Source organism: Rana temporaria, chromosome 3, assembly GCF_905171775.1.
Source record: "Rana temporaria chromosome 3, aRanTem1.1, whole genome shotgun sequence".
In the NCBI taxonomy this organism is placed as follows: domain Eukaryota; kingdom Metazoa; phylum Chordata; class Amphibia; order Anura; family Ranidae; genus Rana; species Rana temporaria.
The window spans coordinates 205,678,623-205,700,848 of NC_053491.1; the positions used below are offsets into that span (position 1 = coordinate 205,678,623).

The window sequence follows — 22,226 nt, forward strand, 5'->3', positions numbered from 1 at the left end:
GCACTCGAGGCTGATATCAGGGAGCACAGAATCGCGTATATACAGTATCTCACAAAAGTGAGTACACCCCTCACATTTTTGTAAATATTTTAATATATCTTTTCACGTGACAACACTGAAGAAATTACACTTTGCTGCAATGTAAAGTAGTGAGTGTACAGCTTGTATAACAGTGTAAATTTGCTGTCCCCTTAAAATAACTCAGCACTCAGCCATTAAAGTCTAAACTGCTGGCAACAAAACAAGTGAAAATGTCCAAATTGGGCCCAATTAACCATTTTTCCTCCCCGGTGTCATGTGACTCGTTGGTGTTACAAGGTCTCAGGTGTGAATAGGGAGAACGTGTGTTAAATTTGGTGTTATCGCCAAAACAGTGAAACTAGGAGTTTTCACCTTCAGAAACGCACACCATTTCTTGCGGAGTCCCTCAAGGATCACCCCTGTAACCGATGCTTTTCAACATCTACCTCCGCCCTCTCCTCAAAATCATCAGCGAACGGGATTTGTGCTACCACTCCAATGCGGATGACACTCAACTTTACTTTTGGATCACGGAAAAAACTATCGATATCACGGGATTAGAAAAATGCCTGGCATTGATCGACGAGTGGATGACTGAGAGCTCCCTCAAACTCAACAGATCCAAAACAGAACTTCTTCTCCTCCACGCAAACCAAAAGACTAAAGCTAGGACCTCATGGACACCACCCACCATCCTTGGACAGATCATCACCCCAAGTACCAAGGTCAGAAGCCTTGGAGTAGCCTTTGACTCAGATGTCGATGGATGCGCAAATAGGATCAGTAGTCAGCGGATCCCATTACCTTCTCTGCCTACTGCGTAGACTCATCCCCTTCGTCCCGGAAGAGGATACAGTGGTAGTAGTCGGAACAATCATCAATTGTCGATTCGTCTATGCAAACTCCCTCTACTTAGGACTACCAAAATACCAGATTTTGCGCCTACAAGTCGTCCAGAACACGGTAGCCAGGCTGGTAGCGGAAAAAAAAAACTGGGAATCCATCACCCCATCCCTGAGGACCCTTCATTGGTTAACAGTAAAGGATCGGGTCACATCCAAGACCCTCTGCCTCACCCACAAATGCACACAAGGAAAGGCTCCTCAATACTTATGCGAGAAAATAAAACAGTACACACGCAATTGCACTCTCCGATCGTCTAACCAAAACCTCCTCTACATCCCCAAGTCCCACTACAAATCGAAGGGAGAACGGAGATTTGCAGTCCAAGGACCACAGCTATGGAACGCTCTACCAATGAACATCAGCATGGAAGAAAACCATCGGGCCTTTAGGAAAAAACTTAAGACCTACCTCTTTTGAAGGATAAGGACGACACCGGATCGAAAAAGCGCCTTGAGGTGATTTAGTTTGCATTTGTAGCGATATACAAGTTATTCGCTCACTCTTACTGGTCACTGGAAGTAAAACATGGCACCTCATGTCAAAGAACTCTCTGAGGATTTAAAAAAATGAAATGTTGCTGGAAATAAAGATGGCCTAGGCCCTGAAACTAAGCTGCATCACGGTGGCAAAGACCATACAGCGATTTAACAGGAGAGGTTCCACTCAGAACAGGACTCGCCATGGTCAAATTTTGAGTGCACATGCTCAGCGTCATATCCAGAGGTTGTCTTTGGGAAATGGATGTATAAGGTTGAAGGGGTGGGGAGGGTCAGCCTGTCGGGGCCCAGGCCATACGCCGCACACTGCATCAAATTGGTCTGCATGGCTGTCGTCCCAGAAGGAAGCCTCTTCTAAAGATAATGCACAAGAAAGCCTGCAAACAGTTTGTTGAAGTCAAGCAGACAAGGACATGGATTACTGCAGGGGTCGGAAACCCACGGGCCGCAACCAGCCCGTCACCGCTAATTGTCCAGCCCTTCAGTGCCTGTGATTAATTCACGGGCACCTGGCCGGTGGACATGTTCGCCGCTGTCCTCTTCATTGGACAGCGGCGAGCAGCAGGTATAACAGCGCTGAATGGGGGCAGGAACCGCTGATAACTTTTTACATTAAACAGCAGGTGATTGGTTGCCAGGTGATCCTAGAAACCAATCACCAGCCTGTTCATGTAAAAAGTTAACTTCAGCAGTTCCTGCCCCCATCCAGCCCTGTGATACCAGCCACTCTCTGCTCTACACCTATGTAAGGTAGGATAGTTCTACCTACACAGTGTGTGTGTTTTTGTGTGTGGGGTGCAGAGGACACTATGGGGGCAGAGGACAGATGACATTATGGGGGCAGAAGGCAGATGACACTATGGGGGCAGATGGCAGATGACACTATGGGGGCAGGGGACACTACAGTGGGAGGGTGCAGGGATGCAGGACACTGCTTTGGGGGGCACAGGAAACTTACTATGGGGGGAGGGGGTCGGAGGACACTATGGAAGTGATGTGAAATGTGGACAGAGGACACTGCAATGGGGGAGGACACTATTGGGGACTTCTACCCTGGGGACAGGGAATCTCTTCTCACTTGAGGACAGGGACCTTATCACCCCTGGGGACAGGCCCCGTATCTCCCCTAGGGACATGTGCCCCCATCTCCAGACCATGCTGGCTGTCATGCTGGAGTCAGCCACCCTTGAGTGCCAGGATGGGGAAGGGGACAGTAAAATCCAAATCCCCAGCCACATGCTCCCTTGGGTAAACTGGCTTTGTATTAGTGAAGCACCTTAAAGTGAGGTAAACCTGTACTGTTTTTATTACTATGTTGGGATTAGTATTATCATCTTCATTTATTAGCAGGTGAATGCGGCCCTCCCTGCATTCACATGCATTGAATACGGCTCGTAAAGGGTCACTAAAGGAAACAAACTGTTTACAGGGTATAGACATGAAAGTTAACTGATTCCTTTTAAAAATGATTAAAAATAGATAAAAATCAATCATATAATTTGCCTCTAGTTTCACTTTCGTTTTTAAACTGGTTTCATGTTTCTGTGAAGTAAAGAGACCCACAGAACAAAAACAAACAAATCCAGGGCAGTGTTTTGTTTTTAAAATGAATCTGATTTGGTTCTGAGGAGTTTTAGACACACAGCTTGGACCACAGTGAAAAGCTGCCATGAGATTTTTCATAAGGAGCCAGACAAGCAGGAAGTGTGGAGATCACAGCAGAATTACAGCTACTTCAAAGCAAAAACGAACAATAAGGACATGAAACCAGTACTGCAGTAAGGTAAAGGAAGCTATTTAGCAAAAAAAAAAAAAATCCTTTAGTGATCCTTTAAGTGAAAAAAGGTTGCGGATCCCTGGATTACTGGAACGTCCTGTAGTCCGATAAGACCAAGATAAACGTATTTGATTCAGATGGTGTCAAACGTGTGTGGCAGCAACCAGGTGAGGAGTACAAAGACAAGTGTGTCTTGCCTACAGTCAAGCATGGTGGTGGGAATGTCGTGGTCTGGGGCTGCATGAATGCTGCCGGCACTGGGGAGCTACAGTTCATTGAGGGGACTATGAAAGCCAACATACTGTGAAATACTGAAGCAGAAAATGATACCTCCCTTCGGAGACTGGGCCACAGGGCAGTATTCAAACATAACGACCCCAAACACCTCCAAGACAACCACTGCCTTGCTAAAGAATCTGAGGGTAAAGGTGATGGACTGCCCAAGCATGTCTCCAGACCTAAACCCTATTGAGCATCTGTGGGGCATCCTTAAATGGAGGGTGAAAGAGCGCAAGGTCTCTCACATACACCAGCTCTGTGATGTCGTCATCTAGTGAAGGAGGACTCCAGTGGCAACCTGTGAGGCTCTGGTGAACTCCATGCCCAAGAGGGTTAAGACAGTGCTGGAAAATAATGATGGCCACACAAAATATTGATGCTTTCGGCCGAATTTGGACATTTTCACTTTTGTTGCCAGTGGTTTAGACATTATTGGCTGTGTGTTGAGTTATTTTAAGGGAACAGCACATTTACACTGGTATAAAAGCTGTATACTCACTACTTTACATTGTAGCAAAGTGTAATTTCTTCAGTGTTGTCACATGAAAAGATATAATAAAATAGGGCCGACTGCCCTATAGTAGCAGTAACTGTGCTACAGGGCAGTTGGCAAGCGGGTAAGGCATGCTTTGCCACAGCAGTCCATTCATTTTGAGTGCAGGTCTTAGGGGTAAACTATGCAGAATGCAGAGCTTCTCTCTTTCACAGGATGTCCACATCTCACTGCCACCCCTCCTCCTTGGCTCTGCCCTCTGCACCACGCTCCCCCATCCCTTACTTCTTCCCACATCTCCCTCCGTAGCCCTGCGGTGGGTGAGAGCTGGAGGTGGTGGAACAGAGTTCTGCGATGTTCCGACTGAAAAAGCCCTGGATGCGAGGGCCACATGTGATGTAAATGATCATTTAAGTACCTAAAGCAGTACTCCTGCTTAAAATGACTGTAATGGCAGAGAACTGCACAAAATGTACATTGCACATTTCAGTGGTCAATAAAATGTTCATTTATCTTTCGCTCCAACATGATATGAGGAGAAATCGCACCCACCAAATATATACTGGTTTGCAAAGGACCATTGCATTATTATACTAAAACAATTACTGCAGTGGGGCAGTAAAAAGGAGAATATCTGAATTATTCCCAAGTAAATTGCAATATGTTCTTTCTTGAGAACTGTAAAATCTGTAAACCCATCTACACATTTTTTTTTGAAAGATTTGCAACAGACTGGCCACAAGAGGGGGTGATTTACAAAAGAAACCATCTTTAGGCGAATACAGTATTTGTTGCATTGCATCTCTGCACTTGTTTTGCACTATCAGTCCCACCCAAGATTGAGCACACATTTGGCAATGAATCATTCATTTGATTTGTAAAGAAAATCTGCCAGCACATTCACTTGTCAATGCCAAATAAATATTTTGTATTGGCTGCTGTATTTGCAAGTCTGAACTGAATTTCCGAAGAGAATCGAAAGGTTCTTTTGCCTACCTCACCCACCGTATTGGCTTCATGTGTTGTATAGATCACCTTTTTTGCATTTTAAAATTTAGATAGCATGTATAATAATTACAGCCTGTTTAAGGGGTTATATTAGTATTATTTTAGTTTTTTTTGCAATCTGGGTCCCATTTGATAGTTTTCTCTTCACTTCTTGTTCTGTAGACACAACTGGAAGTAAGGGGAAATCTCTGTAAAGTGCTGTAAAGTAACTCTCAGGCCCCGTACACACGTCTGAGGAACTCGAAGTGCCAAACACGTCGAGTTCAGTGTTGAAGCCGCCGAGGATCTCGGCGGGCCGACTTTCCTCATTGAACAACGTGGAAATAGAGAACATGTTCTCTATTCGGCCCGACGAGTTCCTCGTCGGCTTCCTCGCTGAAAAGTGTACACACGACCGAGTTTCTCGGCAGAATCCAGCTCCGAACGAGTTTCTGGCTGAATTCTGCCGAGAAACTCTGTCGTGTGTACGGGGCCTCAGATAGTTTTTATCGTTGGAAGATTTTACCTCACTTTTTAGTGCTTGTGGTGGTGGACTCCAGGACAAAAAAGAGGGTGAATCTCCCCAGCGGGGGCACTTAGCTACTATAATGCAACATGGCTTTTAATGCCTCATATTCAAGAACCAAACTTTTCCCAATCAATATACCGTACTTTAATTTGCATTTGCCCAGTGAACTCAGGCAAGGCAATTTTCCAGGATTTATCCATCCTTTTAAGAAGAGACCTTTTAGAACATCCTTATTGTTGAGTAAATTCAATAGAGATGCGTATACAAGCCAAATTCCAAGAAAATTGGAAAGTGTAAAATCCACATAAAAACAGAATGCAATCATTTGCAAACCTCATAAACCCACAATGTATTCACAATAGAAAATAGAAATCATATCAAATGTTTCAACTAAGAAAATGTATCATTTTGAAATTAATGGCAGCAAAATGTCTCAAAAAAAAGTTGGGACGAGGCACAAAAAGCTGGCAAAGGGGTACTAACGAGAAAAAGCTGAAAGCAACTATTTAGGTTTATCGGCAACAGGTCAATAACATGATTGGGTATAAAAAGAGTGTCAGAGTGTTTCAGTAAAGATGGGCAGAGGTTCACCAGTGTTAAAGTGAAACTCCTCCCCTGCCACATTTGGGTTGTTGTTTTTATTTTATTACGTAGGAGCTGGTCCCTAGTTTTGACAGGTACCCGCTCTGAGTTCTGCTTGGAATGCCTAGGCAATCCAAACAGAAGGGCTCCCCCCCCCCCCCACAGTATTCTGGAACAAGTAACATGTCCCAGAAGAAAAGTAGCTAAGTGGGCATCTGGCTGTGTGGAGCCTGCCACATAGCTGGCTGCCCAAAGTTAAGATGCTGGCACCGGGAACCTGAAGGCTAGCCCAGGTGAGGCTGGTGCTAAATCCATGGACAGATAAGTGTCCTTTTATTAAAAGTCAACAGCTATAGGATTTTTTTTAGGTTTGTTTTTTTGTTTTTTTACAGAGTGGACCTCCTCTTTAAAACAGCACTAAACTCTCTTAAAGGAGAAGTCCAGCCTGGGCTCATTTAGCTGGGCTTCTCCTATGGGTCACAAGAGGGCAATTCCTTTTGCATTCCTGGGACCCGTATTCAGCAGAGTGAGCTGAAGTCCGCTCTTTGCTGACTTCACCAAGATCAGTCCAGGCACCGCGTCATCCTGACTCTGGAAGTCTGGATCCGCCAGGTGCCTAGACTGATGGCAGTCTTGGCCTCTTAGTGAGCCACTGAGATGGCCATTCCCCACCCCTCCACAGCTTAGTGCTCCAGTGAGTGTGGATGAGCACAGCAGGAGAGCTGCTGGATTGACAGGCAGCAGCTCTCTGCTTGGGGAGCTGTGAGAATCGAGCCATCGGCAGTGTTCGATGGCTCGGTTCTGAGTGCAGAGACACCAGGGAACAGATGCAGCATCAGACAAATGCTGCATCTACCTAGGGAAGTATGATTAGGGAAAAAAGCCCAAACCCATACTTCTCCTTTTTAATTAATATTTATATTTAATCCTTATGCTTAGTAAATAGATAGGATGATGTAAAGTACAGAATTATATTTGCTTGCATTACACATTTATTTTTACATTTCTTCAGTTGCGTCCTGCTTTCTGGCCTAAGCCAAATTATATCATACATCCCATAAGTCTTCACGGGCTTTTTTTGATTCATCTGGAGGGGCTTTCTCAACTAAAAGCACACCTTCCAGCCTACATGCCTGAGCTAAGGGCAGATGTATTCCAGAACATAAATGCTATATGAATCATCTGTTCTTAATTTTGATGGTGGTGGCTAGAAATGCTTAGTGGTGTTTTTCAAGGCAATTGCTCATCAAAATAAAGCATGGGAACATGGATGGATGGTTGCGTTTTTGCTTTGAATATTACAAACACATTTAATAGTGTTTTCAGTTTGTGATGCTAAGTTCCATTTTAAACTCCATTTTATCATTGCATGCAACATTTAGCTAATGTTGCAATATGGGTCAGAACCCGACTGAAACAACCTAGGAGCTGGATGACCTACATCCATTATCCATTTATGCGTAGACAAAAAAATTCCCTCCCTAACCTGACAATTGTTCAGCGTGTATATTTAACGGACTTTACAACTAATATAGACACATACTACTTGGACAATGGCTTGTGTAAATAATACAAAATCCTTGGACATTGCTAGTGAGATATTCTGCTGACACATCAGCATAAGATCCAGGCTGGGGGATAAAGCTTAATTTTTAATGCAGCGTTGAAATACCTTCAACTATGATTTATGTGCAGCCTTTATTTTACAGCTATCCTACAAGATTGCCATGAACACATGTAACGCACATTGCACTGATACAGCTCTGTGCTTTGTTTAAGATCGATCACTACTGTGTTTTTGTATAAGATCAATCCCTATTGTGTTTTTCTCGCTTTTTTTTTTTACACCTAGTCTGAACTTGAAAAGCTGCAGCTGCATGTGGGTGGACAGCTAAGTATGAGATATGAAGCAAAGACGAAAGGCATTGAAAAAGTAATTGTGGAAAATGAGAGACTTCGTAAGGAACTGAAAACGGTAAGAATACAATATCCATGATCTGAACCCTTTTAAAATTGTATCCGTTATGTATGATTAAGTCATTTGGATAACTTCTAGTGTAAACAGTGTGTAAGCTAATTGTGCAGGTGCTGTTTGGCTTTAATTAGACTTGCATACGTCACTTTACTACTGAATCACTAAAACAATTTTTCACCTATGTTGAAGGCAAATATTCAAATTATCATTTTTTTTTTTTTTAGCTTAACCGCTACCTACCTGTCCCTTCTAATGATCCATTTTGCAGCTAGCATGCTCATTGCCCTATATTTGTGCCTTTGTATTTTCCTGTCTCAAAAACATCTGATCAGTTGGCCCTATTTTTATGAGTAGAAAATAAAGGGGTTGTTTTTTTGTCGGGCATTAGCTTTAGTTTTTCTAGTGTAGTTTGGGGAATGATTGTTAACACTTTACAGCTTTAGGTGCATTGTTCAAGTATATCCCAGACTTCAATATCTCCCTCTAGGGCATGGCCCAGGTTTATTTTATTATTTTGCCTTGTCCCTGTAGCATAAAGCAGTTTTTATTACTTCTATGACTTTATCACCAGGTCGGGGAATGATTGTTAACACATTACAGCTTTAGGTGGGTTAAATGCATTGTTCAAGTATATCCCAGACTTCAGTTTTTCCCTCTAGGGCATGGCCCAGCGTTATTTTATTCTTTTGCCCCTGTAGCAAAAAGCCGCTTTTATTACTTTATCACCAGGCTCTTAAAATTCCTACAGGGGAAACTGCTGGTAGCTTAGTTGCTAATGAAGTAGGCACTACCCCCAGAACTACATCTCACAAGAGCCCATTAATTACACAAAGTGTGTGGACATGTTTTGAAAGTGAAAACTGTAACATTGTTTTGCTGGAAAGGAAATCAATATGTGCTTCTTGATAGATACTTGTAGATAGTTCTCTGTTCTTATGGGGGTGTTTTTTTGTTTTTTTGTCAGCCTGTTAGCACTTTGGTTGCTGTTGCCCATCCCTCAGTTGAACTGCTTGTGGACCCTATAACACACTCTAAATTCCTGTGTCCCTTAATAAAATGGATTTATTACATGACAAGACAAAGAGGATTTTATAAACATGACTACTTGGTTATGTTGCCACCTTTAGGTGAATGGACACTAACCAAAAAAGGCAGCAATCCCCACCTTGGCATAACCCTTCTCTGCTCAGCCAAGCCTCAGTTATTGACTAGTTTCCTTAGGTGATAAATGCCTCTCTAAGTTTCTCTGATTTCTTGTAAGAGGCTTAATCCCCCTAATTACCGGCCTGTTTCTAACAGCCGGACCCCACAAACAGAGCAAGGAAGGCTGTTTGGGCTCACCCAAAGAAGGTGTTTTGGCCCTTGAAGAACTTTGCTCAACAGTAGCTCATGGATGGGGGAATTCTACAAGAAATTGGGTTCTCTGGCAGTGGAAGGTCATGTTTCTCCTATCCTGGTTAAAGCCAATTTACTAAGGAGTGTCAGTGCCATTTTGTTCTACCAGGTAGATGTTTATGCTTCTGTGGATTTCAACTTTGGGTGAAAGGTCTTGCATGTGGCATTGTATTGGATTTCGCCCTGATTAAGAAATTTAGGATTTTTGGTTTACCTGCAAAATCCCTTTCTTAGAATTAGCACAGGGCACAGAGATCTGTCCCTTCTTTTTTTGTGTTTCTCATTGCTGGATAAGAAAAAACTTTAGCTGAGCTGGGAAGGGGTTATGTCAGGGCAGGAATCCCTGCCTTTTTTTTTTTTTTGACAGTGTTAATTCCCTTGATGGTGGCAGCATAATCCCAAGTAGTTATGTATATGGAAGCCGTTCCTTGAGGGCCCTTGCCGCTCCCGCGTGAGAGGGACTTTATCACGTCTCCGGCCAATCGTAGTGCCAGAGCCCGCAACCCTAACATTTTTTGAAAGGGTCTGCAGTGAGTGGACGGCACTGCAGGGATTCGTTTTGAGGCAAGTATTTTATTAGGGCTGAAACAACTAATCGATTAATCGACAACTAATCGATTATAAAAAAAGTTGTCAACTATTTTCATAATCGATTAATCGGCCAGTTGATTAGTTGGCCTGCATATAGAATGCATTATTTGTTTACATATCAGGAAATACAGTGCAGCACACATACAGCTCAGTACACCGTCCATTAGGGGTGTAACGGATCAAAAAACTCACGGATCGGATCGATCCTCGGATCAGGAGTCACGGATCGGATCATTTTCGGATCAGTGCAAAAAAAAAAAAGTGTGTGTAATATATACATGTATGTATGTATGTATGTGTGTATATATATATATATATATATATATATATATATATATATATATATATATATATATATATATATATATATATATATATATATATATATATATATATATATATATACATATACATATATATATATATATATATATATATATATATATATATATATATATATATACATATATATATATATATATATATATATATATATATATATATATATATATATATATATATATATATATATATACGTACATACATACATACATACATACACACACACACACACACACACACACACACACACACACACACACACACATTTCACGGGTGGATTAAAGAGGAAGCAGGTGAGGCTGTTTGGGACTTGTTAAAAGTACAATCTTGATGTTTTTACAGATATATATATATATATATATATATATATATATATATATATATATATATATAGAGCTGTAAAAACATCAAGATTGTACTTTTAACAAGTCCCAAACAGCCTCACCTGCTTCCTCTTTAATCCACCCGTGAAATGTGCTCTCCCCCCCCCCCCTCCTCCTCTCACACTAGTGCTTCTCTGCTACTATTCCCTCTCCATGTCGGCTTGCCAGAGCCCAGTGCACAGCGTGACACGCCTCCCCGGGGAGGCGGGGAGGCGTGTCACGCTGGGCTCTGGCAAGCAGACTGGGTGGAGCAAGATCGCTCCGGAGCTAGGCCAAAGCCGGGGACTTTCCTAGGCCTAGGCTCCGGAGCGCTCCGCGGATCGCGGGGTGTGCCGATCCGAACGGGGTGGCCCATTCGGATCACGGATCGGTGACGATCCGTTACACCCCTACCGTCCATACATGTCACTAAGTGCCTGAGAATTTGTGGATGTGAAAGTTTGAGGAGCAATGAATCATGGGACATGTAGTCCTGGGCAGGAAGTGAGTGGTTCTAGAGGCAGAAGTTTTGTTTACCTTGCTATAGTGGGCGCTCTATACTATGCAGCTTACTATTGAGGCACTCTGAAGGCAGGAGGTGCCAGATGCATCGGCGAGGGACCCCAGAAGTAGAGTATCTGGGCTGCTCTGTGCAAAACCATTACACAGAGCAGGCAAGTATAACAAGTTTGTTAAAAAAAAAAAAATCACTTTAAAGACTGTGCAGGGAAGATCAGCATCTGAACCCAGAGAAAGTGGAGGTAATAGAAGGCATTACAATTACTGTAGTTGGTTATTTATATTTACCACTGCATATGGATATTTAAGAATAAATTGCATTTTTTTTATTTATTTACATATTAACTAAATTGTACACCACACTCAATTTTAAGATTATCCGATTAGTCGATTAATCGAAACAATCGGTCAACTAATCGATTATGAAAATAATCGTTAGTTGCAGCCCTATATTTTATAATAAGCTAGTATGCAATGCATACTAGCTCATTGTGCCTTTTTATCTTGCAAGTTTGTTTTTCAGAGGTTTACAACCTCTTTAACTTGTCATGTTGTCTGAACATCTTTTTGCAAAGGAAACTGAAACATCAGAGAAGCTGCGGATAGCAAAAAGAAATTTAGAGGTGATCAATGAAAAACTGACTACAAACCTAGAAGAATTGAGAAATAAATTGAGTTTGGCTGAAAGCAGAGGGCCACAACTTGAAGGAGCAGATGGAAAGGCCTGGAAATCAGTTGTTGTAAGCAAGTATGTATGTTTTTGTTTTTTTTATGGATTATACTCTGTTTAAGAAATGTTTAAATATCAGATTTTGGGGGGGTCTAAAATAAAATGGAAGCATTTGTTGTTGAGCACTAGATAAAAAATAATCTGGATATATATGCATATACAAGTGCAATATCCAGTAAGCCGTTTTCTGTGAATTTCCTCCCATAGCTTTATACTTTGTGAACAGAAAGGAACTAAACAGAGTTAAAGATGATTTTAGCTTGTTTGTATCTTATCTTGGAATAACGAATTCCTCTATTGTGATACTAAATACTGTATACCAAAAAGTAAAGATTAAAGGGGTTGTAAAGTTCGTGTTTTTTCACCTTAATGCATCCTATGCATTAAGGTGAAAAAACACCTAGCTGTCATGGGCCCCCCAGCCCCCCCCCCCCCTCGTTTTACTTGCCTGAGCCAGTTTACCTACTCTGCACGTCCACCGGCGTCCCCCTTCTTAGTGTGTGACACGGGAGTTTATCTGCAAGGTAACCCCCCTAGGGACAGAGCTTCCCAGAGGGGGTTAGCTATTGTGGGGAGGAGCTGCAAGAGCAGCCGTGAGACCCCAGAACAGGAGGATCGGGGGCCACTCTGTGCAAAACTAACTGCACAGTGGAGGTAAGTATAACATGTTTGTTATTTAAAAAAAATTAACCTTTACAACCCCTTTTTAATATCCAGGTCAATACATCCCGGTGGATTCTTTAAATTAAATTATCTCTAAATCGTAAGGGTTTCTTTAGTCTGTTTAGATAGAATAGGTTAGATATTGGCTTTTTGTAAAACTACAGGCTTCTTTCAGCATTGGTAAAAGCAATAAAATTACTTCACATATGAAAAGGAGGCTAGAGCTCCACCTTCTGTATGGATAGAAAACTGTAAAATTTCATTTTAATACTGTATGCAATATTTAATATTTACCCAGCTAAAAAAAATGGTTCTTGGTTAAACCAGGTGACCGTTTGGCTTTTTTGCCTGGTGGATTTATTTGGTGTCACCCTCTGGTGTTGCCTTCCTGTCATTACTTGTACAAGCAGGGTTAAAGCGGAGTTCCACCCAGGAAAACAACATTTGGCCAAAAGTACTAAAAAAAAAAAATAAAAGTGAAAAAAAAAAAAAATTATACTCACCCGAAATACCTGTTGCTATGCGGAAGTCCGTAATCTGCCTCTTCGGCACTGCGGAATGTTTTCTTCTTCTTCTTCTCCTAGTGAATGGGGCGTGCTGCTTTCTGGGAACTGTGTGTGTTCTCAGAGAGCAGCCGCCCATTCACAAGCCGGCACGAGACTCACACAGGCGTAGTAGGAATGGCGGCGCGGGACCTGCATCGATCGTGGGATTGGCATCGGGGGGGCCATCAGCGCGGGCACGTAGGACAAGGTAAGTGTCCTTAGTAAATGTCAGCAGCTACACTGTTAGTAGCTGCTGACTTTAAAAAAAAAAATAATTGCGGGTGGAATCCCGCTTTAAGTTTGAAAATTGCATGTCGCTTCTTCTGAATGCAGATGCCGTCAATGACTTCTTACCTCTTTCTGTATATGAAAACCTCTTCATATTCTCAAGTTGCTCCATTGTATTCCTAGCTGCTGTAATTACATTTGATATGCAAATCAAGCTAAGATCATCAGATTTTATAAAATATATCACTGTTTATGAAGCAAAGGCAGAATGTTAAACAATGAATTGTGAGACTACAGCACATTTAATGTGCTTAGCTCCTTCAATGTTTAATGTTAGCATGCTGAATGGCACTAAATTCAATTATACAATGCATAAAGAGCATAAACACTTTTACAAAGCTGGGAAAAAAAGCATATACTGGCCAGTGCATTCAGCAAAGAGATGGTTTCAATTCAATTTAATAGAAAAAAAACTGTGCTTTAGCTAGGCTCTCAAAAGTTACAAAGCCATTGCATATCAAGTACCATGCATTGTCTGATCATTCATTGTTAGTGCTGCCCAACGGCCTTATCCACCCTAGTAAAAAAAATCTGTGCACAGGTAGCCATGTACAGGCTATTTGGCCTCCAACTTGCCAACATTGTTGTGGGGGATTTGGTGTTTTCTAGGCTCCATGCAAAAAAAAAAAAACATACAGAAAGTCTGTATTTTATAGGGTTTTTATGGGCTGCAGTAACAGATTGAGGTGATGTTCACAAAGTAAAAGCAGGTATACCTTTGTTAACTTAGAAAGTTTGTCTATGGTCTAGGTTTGTGTTTAGCGTGTTTGTACATGTTTTATTTATTATAGTCTAGACTAAAATAACATTTAAAAATTTCTTTGCTAGGAAATATTGATAAGTTGCTTTCTTTTAGGGGACCCTACTTCTTCTACTCTCTTCATGTTTTGCTCTATTTGCTTTTTTGTCACAAAGCTAAAAATAATCCAGTTGCTTACAGAACAGACAGCTCAGTATGAGTTTTCAATCAAAGAAAATGGTGCCTCAGCTGTTCGGCTTTGTTAGCTAACCCAGTGCTTTGGGAATCCTTTATTATGTGTTAATGTTCAATTATACACTGCTCAAAAAAATTCAAGAAACACTTTTTAATCAGAGTATAGGATAAAGTTAATTAAACTCCTAGGGTATTGATCTGGTCAGTTAAGTAGCAGGGGTTGCTAATCAGTTTCAATTGCTTTGGTGTTAATGAAATTAACAGGTGTACTGCATGGGCAACAATAAGACGACCTCCAAAACCGGAATGATTTTACAGGTGGAGACCACTGACATTTTTTTCCCTACTCTTCTGACTGTTTTTCACTAGTTTTGCATTTGGCTAGGGTCAGTGTCATTACTGGTAGCATGAGGTGATACCTGGACTCTATAGAGGTTGCACAGGCAAGTCCAGCTCCTCTAGGGTGGCACATCAATACGTGTCATTGCCAGAAGGTTGGCTTTGTCTCCCAGCACAGTCTCAAGAGCATGGAGGAGATTCCAGGAAACAGGCGGTCACTCTAGGAGAGCTGGACAGTGTCTTAAAAAGTCCATAACCCATCAGAAGGACCAGGATCTGCTCATTTGTTCGAGGAACAGGATGAGCACTGCCAGAGCCCTACAAACTGACCTCCAGCAGGCCACTGGTGTGAATATCTCTGACCAGACAATCAGAAACAGACTTCATGAGAACGGCTCGAGTGCCTAACGTCCTCTAGTGGGCCGACATCCTCTAGTGGGCCCTGTGCTCACTGCCCAGCACTGTGGAGCTCAATTGGCATTTTGCTATTGAACACCAAAATTGGCAGATCCTTTACTGGTGCCCTGTGCTTTTTCACAGGTAAGTGCAGGTTCTCCCTAAACACATGTGACAGACGTGAAAAGGTCTGGAGAAGCTGTTGAGAATGGTATGCTGCCTGTAACATTATTCAGCATGACCAGTTTGGTGGTGACCTACATCCAATAGAACACCTCTAGGACATTATGCTTCAGTCCATCCGACACCATCAGTTTGCACCTCAGTCTGTTAAAAAAACTCAGTGGTGCTTTGGTCCAGATCTGGGAGGAAATACCCCAGGTCACCATCCATTGTCTCATTAAGAGCATTCCCTGGCGTTGTCGGGCATGCATAAAAGCATGTGGGGGCCATACAATCTACCGAGTACCATTTTGAGTTAATGCAATGAATTTTTAGCACAATGGACTAGCCTGCTGCATAATTTTTCACTTTGATTTTCAGGGAGTCTTTGAATTCAGCCCTCTATTGGTTAATAATTATCATTTCCATCAGTCCATACCCAGTCCATATCAGTATAGATATCCAGAATAATATTTTTCCCCATTGAGATCTGATGTCTTTTTTCAAAGTGTTCCTTTCATTTTTTGAGCAGTGTACTATAAAAAGTAGATCAATGAAGTCCTGCTGCATTAAGAAAGTGATGAACATATGCTGAATGGCTTGCTGTTTTTTTATATTGAACATCTTCCCACCAAGGCCAGTTCTGTAATTTCTCTCCTACATGTAAAAAGTATAATTTTTTTGCTAGACAATTACTCAGAATTCCCAAACATTATATATATTTTAGGCAGAGGCCCTAGAGAATAAAATGGTGGGTGTTGCAATTTTTATGTCACACAGTATTTACGCAGCACTTTTTTTCAAACACAATTTTTTTTAAAGAATTGTAATGCATAAATATATATATAACCTAATTGTTGGTAAAATATAAAAGATATGTTGTGCCGAGTAAATAAATACCGAACACGTCACGCTTTAAAATGGCACACGCTCGTGGAACGGCGCCAAACTATGGCACTTAAAAATCTCCGTATGTGATGCTTACATTTTTTTACAGGTTACCAGTTTAGAGTTACAAAGGAGGCCGAATGTTTGAATTTTTGTTCTCACTATAACATTTGCAGTGATACTTCAAATGTGTTGTACAAACACCATTTAGATATGTGGCCTGTGTATGCATTTGTCACTGCACGTGAGCATGGGGGGACGGGGGCGATTTTAAACATTTTTTTTTATTTTTTTTTTTTATTTTTTTTTACACTCTACCTTTAATTTTTTTTTATCATGAATATTTCTATCACAAGAGATGTAAATATTCCTTGTGATATAAATAAGGCATGACAGGTCCTCTTTATTGAGACATCTTGGTCTATAAGACCCCAGATCTTTCCTCTACCCTGAAAAACATGAGATAAAAATAAAAAAAACATTGATCTCTGCTTTCCAGAAAAAAAATGTCAGTGTTTATATCTGCCGGAACCAGAAGTGACATCATGATGTCATTTCTGGCCCCACAAGACCATTGAGATGGTTGTGAGCCATGCGGTCCATGGTCAGCTCTAACAAGCTAAGACACTGGCACGCTGGATTGGTTACTGGGCTCCTCGATCTCACAGAAGAGCCCAGAGAGGCCCTTGTGGGCGGCGGGAGGGGAGAAAATTCTCCTGCTGCCTGTAAAAAGCAACCCAGTGGCTAATTAGCTGCTAGGATGGCTTTTACATTAAAGGGAATCGCTGGCTGAATAAAAAGATACCGGGATGCAGTATTGTATTTATGATAATGCACTGGGTATCTCTGACCTTTGTGTGACAGCAGCAGTTTTTACCTGTAGGCACCAGATGGGCATGTTCCTCTTTCGTTCATGGACAGGCACAGCTCCATATAATCTTGACAGTAGGGTTATGTTCCGTCTATCAGGAGAGGACTAGGCAGACATGTTAAATGGTTAAACATGTAATACAGCAAAGCCGAACAGCACCGCCCCGGAGGGCCCTCTGGTCATAACCCCTCACTCTGCAGTCAGCAGCTCCGTTTTTTCTTCCTAGCATAGAAGGACCTGGCTCCCTAGGAGCCCATTGGTCCTAGGAGAACTTTTATTTTTGTTTCATCTACTATCAGCAGTCCCTGCAGGGACGGGTAAGTAGGTTCCTCCTGCTCTGGCAGGGTGGAGTAGCTGGGCATTCCTGGGGTGGTCGTTTGGTGGGTCTCTTGCCCTCCATTTCCTTTCACCCCGTCCTCCCCTCGTTTCCATGCGTTGCTGGGCGTGCTGTTTTCCGGGGTCCCTGGGGGGTCTTCGGGTCCTGTACTGGGGGCTGTGTGCTGTGGTGGGGTCCGCTGACTGTGTGGGGTGGTCTGCCATTAGGGGGTGCCTCCGCTCGGAGGCTCTGCGTTGCGGCCTTATTTTACATTATTTACCGCGCCGGCTCCATTTTCTTTGGCCCACACTATTTATTTCAATGCACCTGGCAGCCATTTTCTTGTAGCCTCACTGTAATTTGCAGTCGGTGGCCATTTTCTTGTAGCTTGCGCTCTTTTTTTCATGAGGTGAACAGTGGCCATTTTGTTGTGGCTTTAACATGGTTTTGGTCTCTGGTGTTCATATGGCTCTTTCTACACATTGCGAAAGGCAGATCACCTCAGAGACTCCTCTGGCACACACTGTGTGTGTGTGTGCTAGTGGCAGACCGCAGCGCTGAGCAGTAACCAGGTCGGGGCGGTGAGTCCTCTGGGCTTAACCCCTCAGTCTCTGGCAGTAAGGAGGGTGGGGTGTTCGTTTCAGATACCTTGACTTGATCCCTGTGTGGTTGTCAGATGAGTGGTATGGCATCAGAGGCTAGCGCTGCTTCCCCAGAAATACCAGTGATAGCAACTGGTCCCCCAGCACCCGCAATACAGGTGGATGCTTTGTCAGCGGTCCTGTAATTATTGGTTGCCAGGGTGTAAGCGGTGTGCTGGCGTAAGGGGGATAAAAAGCACCCCCTCCCCCACCATCATCTGGGGACAGCTGTGATTCAGACTCGGGCCTGGCCGTGGTGCAGGGCCCCTGTTCTGAGGTCTCAGAGGACACGGACCATGACCTTTCGGACAGTGAGGAGGACTCCAGTGTCCAGGGCAGCGCAGGAGAAGGTGCTTGTGGGGGCACTTATCACTGTGGTGTGGGAAACACTCAAATTGGAGGATGCGCCTGAGGCATCTGCTGAGGTTCGGGTCCGTTTTGGGTCCCGCAAGTCAACCCGAATTACTAAGGTTTTTCCTTATCTGTCTTATTTTGACAAATTTATAGACCAGGAATAGGAACGGCCGCAGAGGACCTTTGCGGTCCCAAAACGCATTGCGGTCCGTTACCCTTTTAAAGAAAAGCCTTTTGAAAAAATGGACACCCCCCCCAGTGTCTCGGTTAAACAAGTTCACCACAATTCCAGTGGAAGGGACCCCTGCATTTAAGGACCCTACTGATAAGAGGTCCGAAGCGGTGGCCCGATCCATGTTCACCATGCTGGGGTCTGCATTGCGACCAGTATTGTCCTCGGCCTTGGTGTCAGACTCTTACCAAGTGGGCAAAATTGTTGCACCGTGAGCTGGAGAAGCAACAGGCTTCCCCGGTCTGTGTGGAGTTGGCTGACCAATTGGTGCATGGTCTTGCGTATGTCTGCGATGCAGCTTTGGATACAGCTCCCTTGCTCTCCAGAGCTTCAGTATCTGCGGTGGTACTACGTCGCCTAATTTGGCTAAAATGCTGGTCCATGGACCAGATTTCCAAGAAGGCTCTGTCAGATTTACCCTTCCAGGGTGAGAGGCTATTTGGAGCCTCACTGGACGACATTATTAAAAATCCCACTTGGGGTAAGAGTACCTTACTCCCACAATCCAAAACGGGTAAGGAGCCACGATGTAGGCCAGGGCCCTCCTCTGCTCAGAAGAAGTATTTTCATCAGTCTGGGCCCGCAGGTAAGCATTCCTAGGCTGACAAGGGGCCAGCTGAGGGACAAAAGCGTCCCTGGATTCGCAAGCAGAGCAAGCCTGCAAACAACTCTGCGACAGCATGAAGGTTTGCCCCCGCCCGACTCTCGGGTGGGGGGTCGCCTTCGCGAGTTTGCAGCTAGATGGACCTCCCTACTTTCCAACCAGTGGGTTTGCGAAATGGTTTCATCAGGGTACAAAATAGTTTCTTTCTTGCCCACCAAACAGATTTTTTCCCTCAAACCTTCATCTTCTTCCGGCTCATCGGACAGCCCTATTGGGGGCAGTGCAGGACCTGCTGAGACACGGGGTAGTAGAATCTGTGCCGCTGCCGGAAAGGTTTTTACTCCAATCTGTTTGTAGTCCCGAAAAAGGACAGGGTCTGTCCAATCCTGGATCTCAAGGCCCTCGACGCCTTTGTGAGGGTAATAAAATTCAGGATGGAATCAAGTCGCTCAGTGGTCGCTGCACTTCATCCGGGGGACTTTTTGGCATCCTTGGACATCAAGGACGCATACTGGCATGTTGCCATATATTCCAAGCACCAGAAATGTCTGCGATTTGCAGTAGGGGACCGCCACTACCAATTTGTGGCTCTCCCTTTCGGTCTGGCATCAGCACTAAGGGTTTTCACCAAGGTGCTTGCTCCGATTCCAGCCTTGCTGAGACAGCGAGGAACCGCTATCGTGGGCTACTTGGACGACCTCCTTCTCAGAGCCGCTTTGGGCTCAGACTTAGAGTGGCGATCACCAGTCAGACTCTTCAGGAGTTCGGATGGGTACTGAACCTACAAAAGTCGGTGTTGATGCCGACTCATCGCTTTGAGTATCTGGGGTTAATTCTGGACTCCTTGGAGGCAAGAGTTTACCTCTTCTTGGAGAAGTTGCAAACTCTTTGATGGGCAGTGAGGCTACTGGCATCTCGCAGGTGGTCAAAACTGCGCTTCTGCATGCGAGTCTTGGGGCTCATAGTGGCCACCTTCGAGGCGGTACCATATGCTCAATTCCACACTCGTGTCTTGCAGAAGGAAATCCTGTACAAAAGGGACAAGTCTCCGTTGTCCCTGGATTGTCAAATCCGGGTGAGTCAACTAGTCAGGGCTTCCCTGGTCTCCGGCCCTTCAGTCCAGGAAGTCGTTCCTTCCTTTTCACTGGACGGTGATCATGACGGACGCCAGCCTAACTGGAGGGGGGGTGTCTGGGGTGTTCGATTTAACACAGGGTCGGTGGACGCAGGAGGAATCCCGTCTACTGATCAATGTGTTGGAACTTCGGGCAATCAGACTGTGCCTCTCCACTTGGTCTCTGAGGCTTTAGGGATATCCAGTCAGGATCCAGTCGGAAAACGCCACGGCGATGTGGCGTATGTCAACCACCAAGGAGGAACAAGAAGCTCGGCTGCAGCATTGGAGGTCGCTCACGTCCTTCGGTGGGCCAGTCCTGTCGGCCCTATACATTCCGGGCGTAGAAAACTGGCAAGCAGACTACCTAAGTCGCCAGATGGAGGACCAAGGAGAATGGTCACTACACCCAGATGTTTTTCAGCTACTTTGCCAGCGATGGGGCACGCCAGACGTGGATTTCCTGGCTTCTCGACTCAATCGGAAAGGTATTGAGGTTTGTGGCTAGGTCAAAAGGACGCGACGGATCCGTTGGTGGCTCCGTGGGGTCAGTATCGGCTGATCTATGCCTTCCCACCCGCCCCCCGGTGAAGCTTCTTCCTCGTCTGCTTCTCAGGGTGGAGACCGAGGGGATCCCAGTGATTTCTAATTGCTCCAACCTTGTACGCCTGGTGACGACTGCCAATGCGGGAGGACCTTCTGTCGCAAGGTCCTATTCTTCATCCTGCTTTACAGTCGCTGGCTTTAACAGCATGGCTGTTGAAAGTCAGGTACTATGTGACCGGGGTCTGTCTGACTCAGTAATTTCCACCATGCTGAGGGCACGGAAATCTTCTTCTAGGAAAATCAATCGCACGTGGAAGACCTACATCTCCATGTATGAGGAGATGGAGTGGCGCCCACAGGCTTATTCGGTTTCCAGAATCCTGCTGTTTTTGCAGCATGGGGTGGATCAAAGTCTTGCTCTAAGCACCATAAAGGGGCAGATTTCATCCTTGGCTGTTTTCTTGGCTTATCCACTGGTGTAAACATTTGTGCAAGGGGTTCGACATGTGACCTCTCTGGTTCGGCCACCCCTACCCCCGTGGGATTTGAATCTGGTGCTCTCGGGACTTCAGAAACCTTTTTTTTTTTTTTGAGAACATCGGAGAGATTCCCCTTTTGACACTCTCTCAGAAGGTGGCCTTTCTGATGGCCATTACATCGGTCAGGAGGGTTTCTGAATTAGCGGCCTTGTCTTGCAAGTCCCCCTACTTGATCCTCCACAAGGATAAGGCGGCGCTACACCCGCAGCCTTCTTTTCTTCCAAAGATTGTTCGGCCTTTTATCTTAATGAGGACATCCGTCCCTGTGTCCTCGGCCATCACATCCAAAAGAGATTGCTCTACATTCCTTGGATGTTGTCCGAGCTCTGCGAGTATATCTCTCTGCTACGGCTCCGTTCCGGAGGTCAGACTCACTGTATCGGTGACTGGTCCAACGAAAGGCCTGGCGGTCTTGTCGGCCACCATTTCTCGTGGATCAGACAGATCGTGATTCAGGCCTATGCCCTACAGGGGCGGGCGCCTCCCTTTCTTGTCACGGCGCATTCGACCAGAGCGATAGGTGCTTCCTGGGCCTTCCGACATCAAGCGTCTGTCTCAAAGGTGTGTAAGGCGGCGACCTGGTCGTCCATTCACACCTTCACTAAATTCTACAAGGTTGATGCACATGCATCTGCAGATCTTCAGCCGCAAAGTTTTGCAGGCGCCTGTTTAAGGTTGCAACTCCTCCGTTGGTGAGCACTGTTTGTTTTTGGGTGGAAGTTGGTTTGCTTGCTATGCCCACTCCTCGTTTTTTGACACTGCTTGGGAACGTCCCTACTGTCAAGATTATTTGGAGCTGTGTCCATCCA

The 22,226-nt window shown here is 44.2% G+C and overlaps 1 protein-coding gene across 1 annotated transcript in view; it reads left to right on the plus strand.

The window, feature by feature from the left end:
* Positions 1–22,226, plus strand: part of CEP290 (centrosomal protein 290) — a 245,302-nt gene that overhangs the window by 200,835 nt on the left and 22,241 nt on the right. The window contains exons 47-48 of the mRNA XM_040344166.1: positions 7,924–8,046; positions 11,831–12,003. Coding sequence (XP_040200100.1) covers positions 7,924–8,046; positions 11,831–12,003 — 296 coding nt within the window. The remainder of the gene's footprint in view (positions 1–7,923; positions 8,047–11,830; positions 12,004–22,226) is intronic.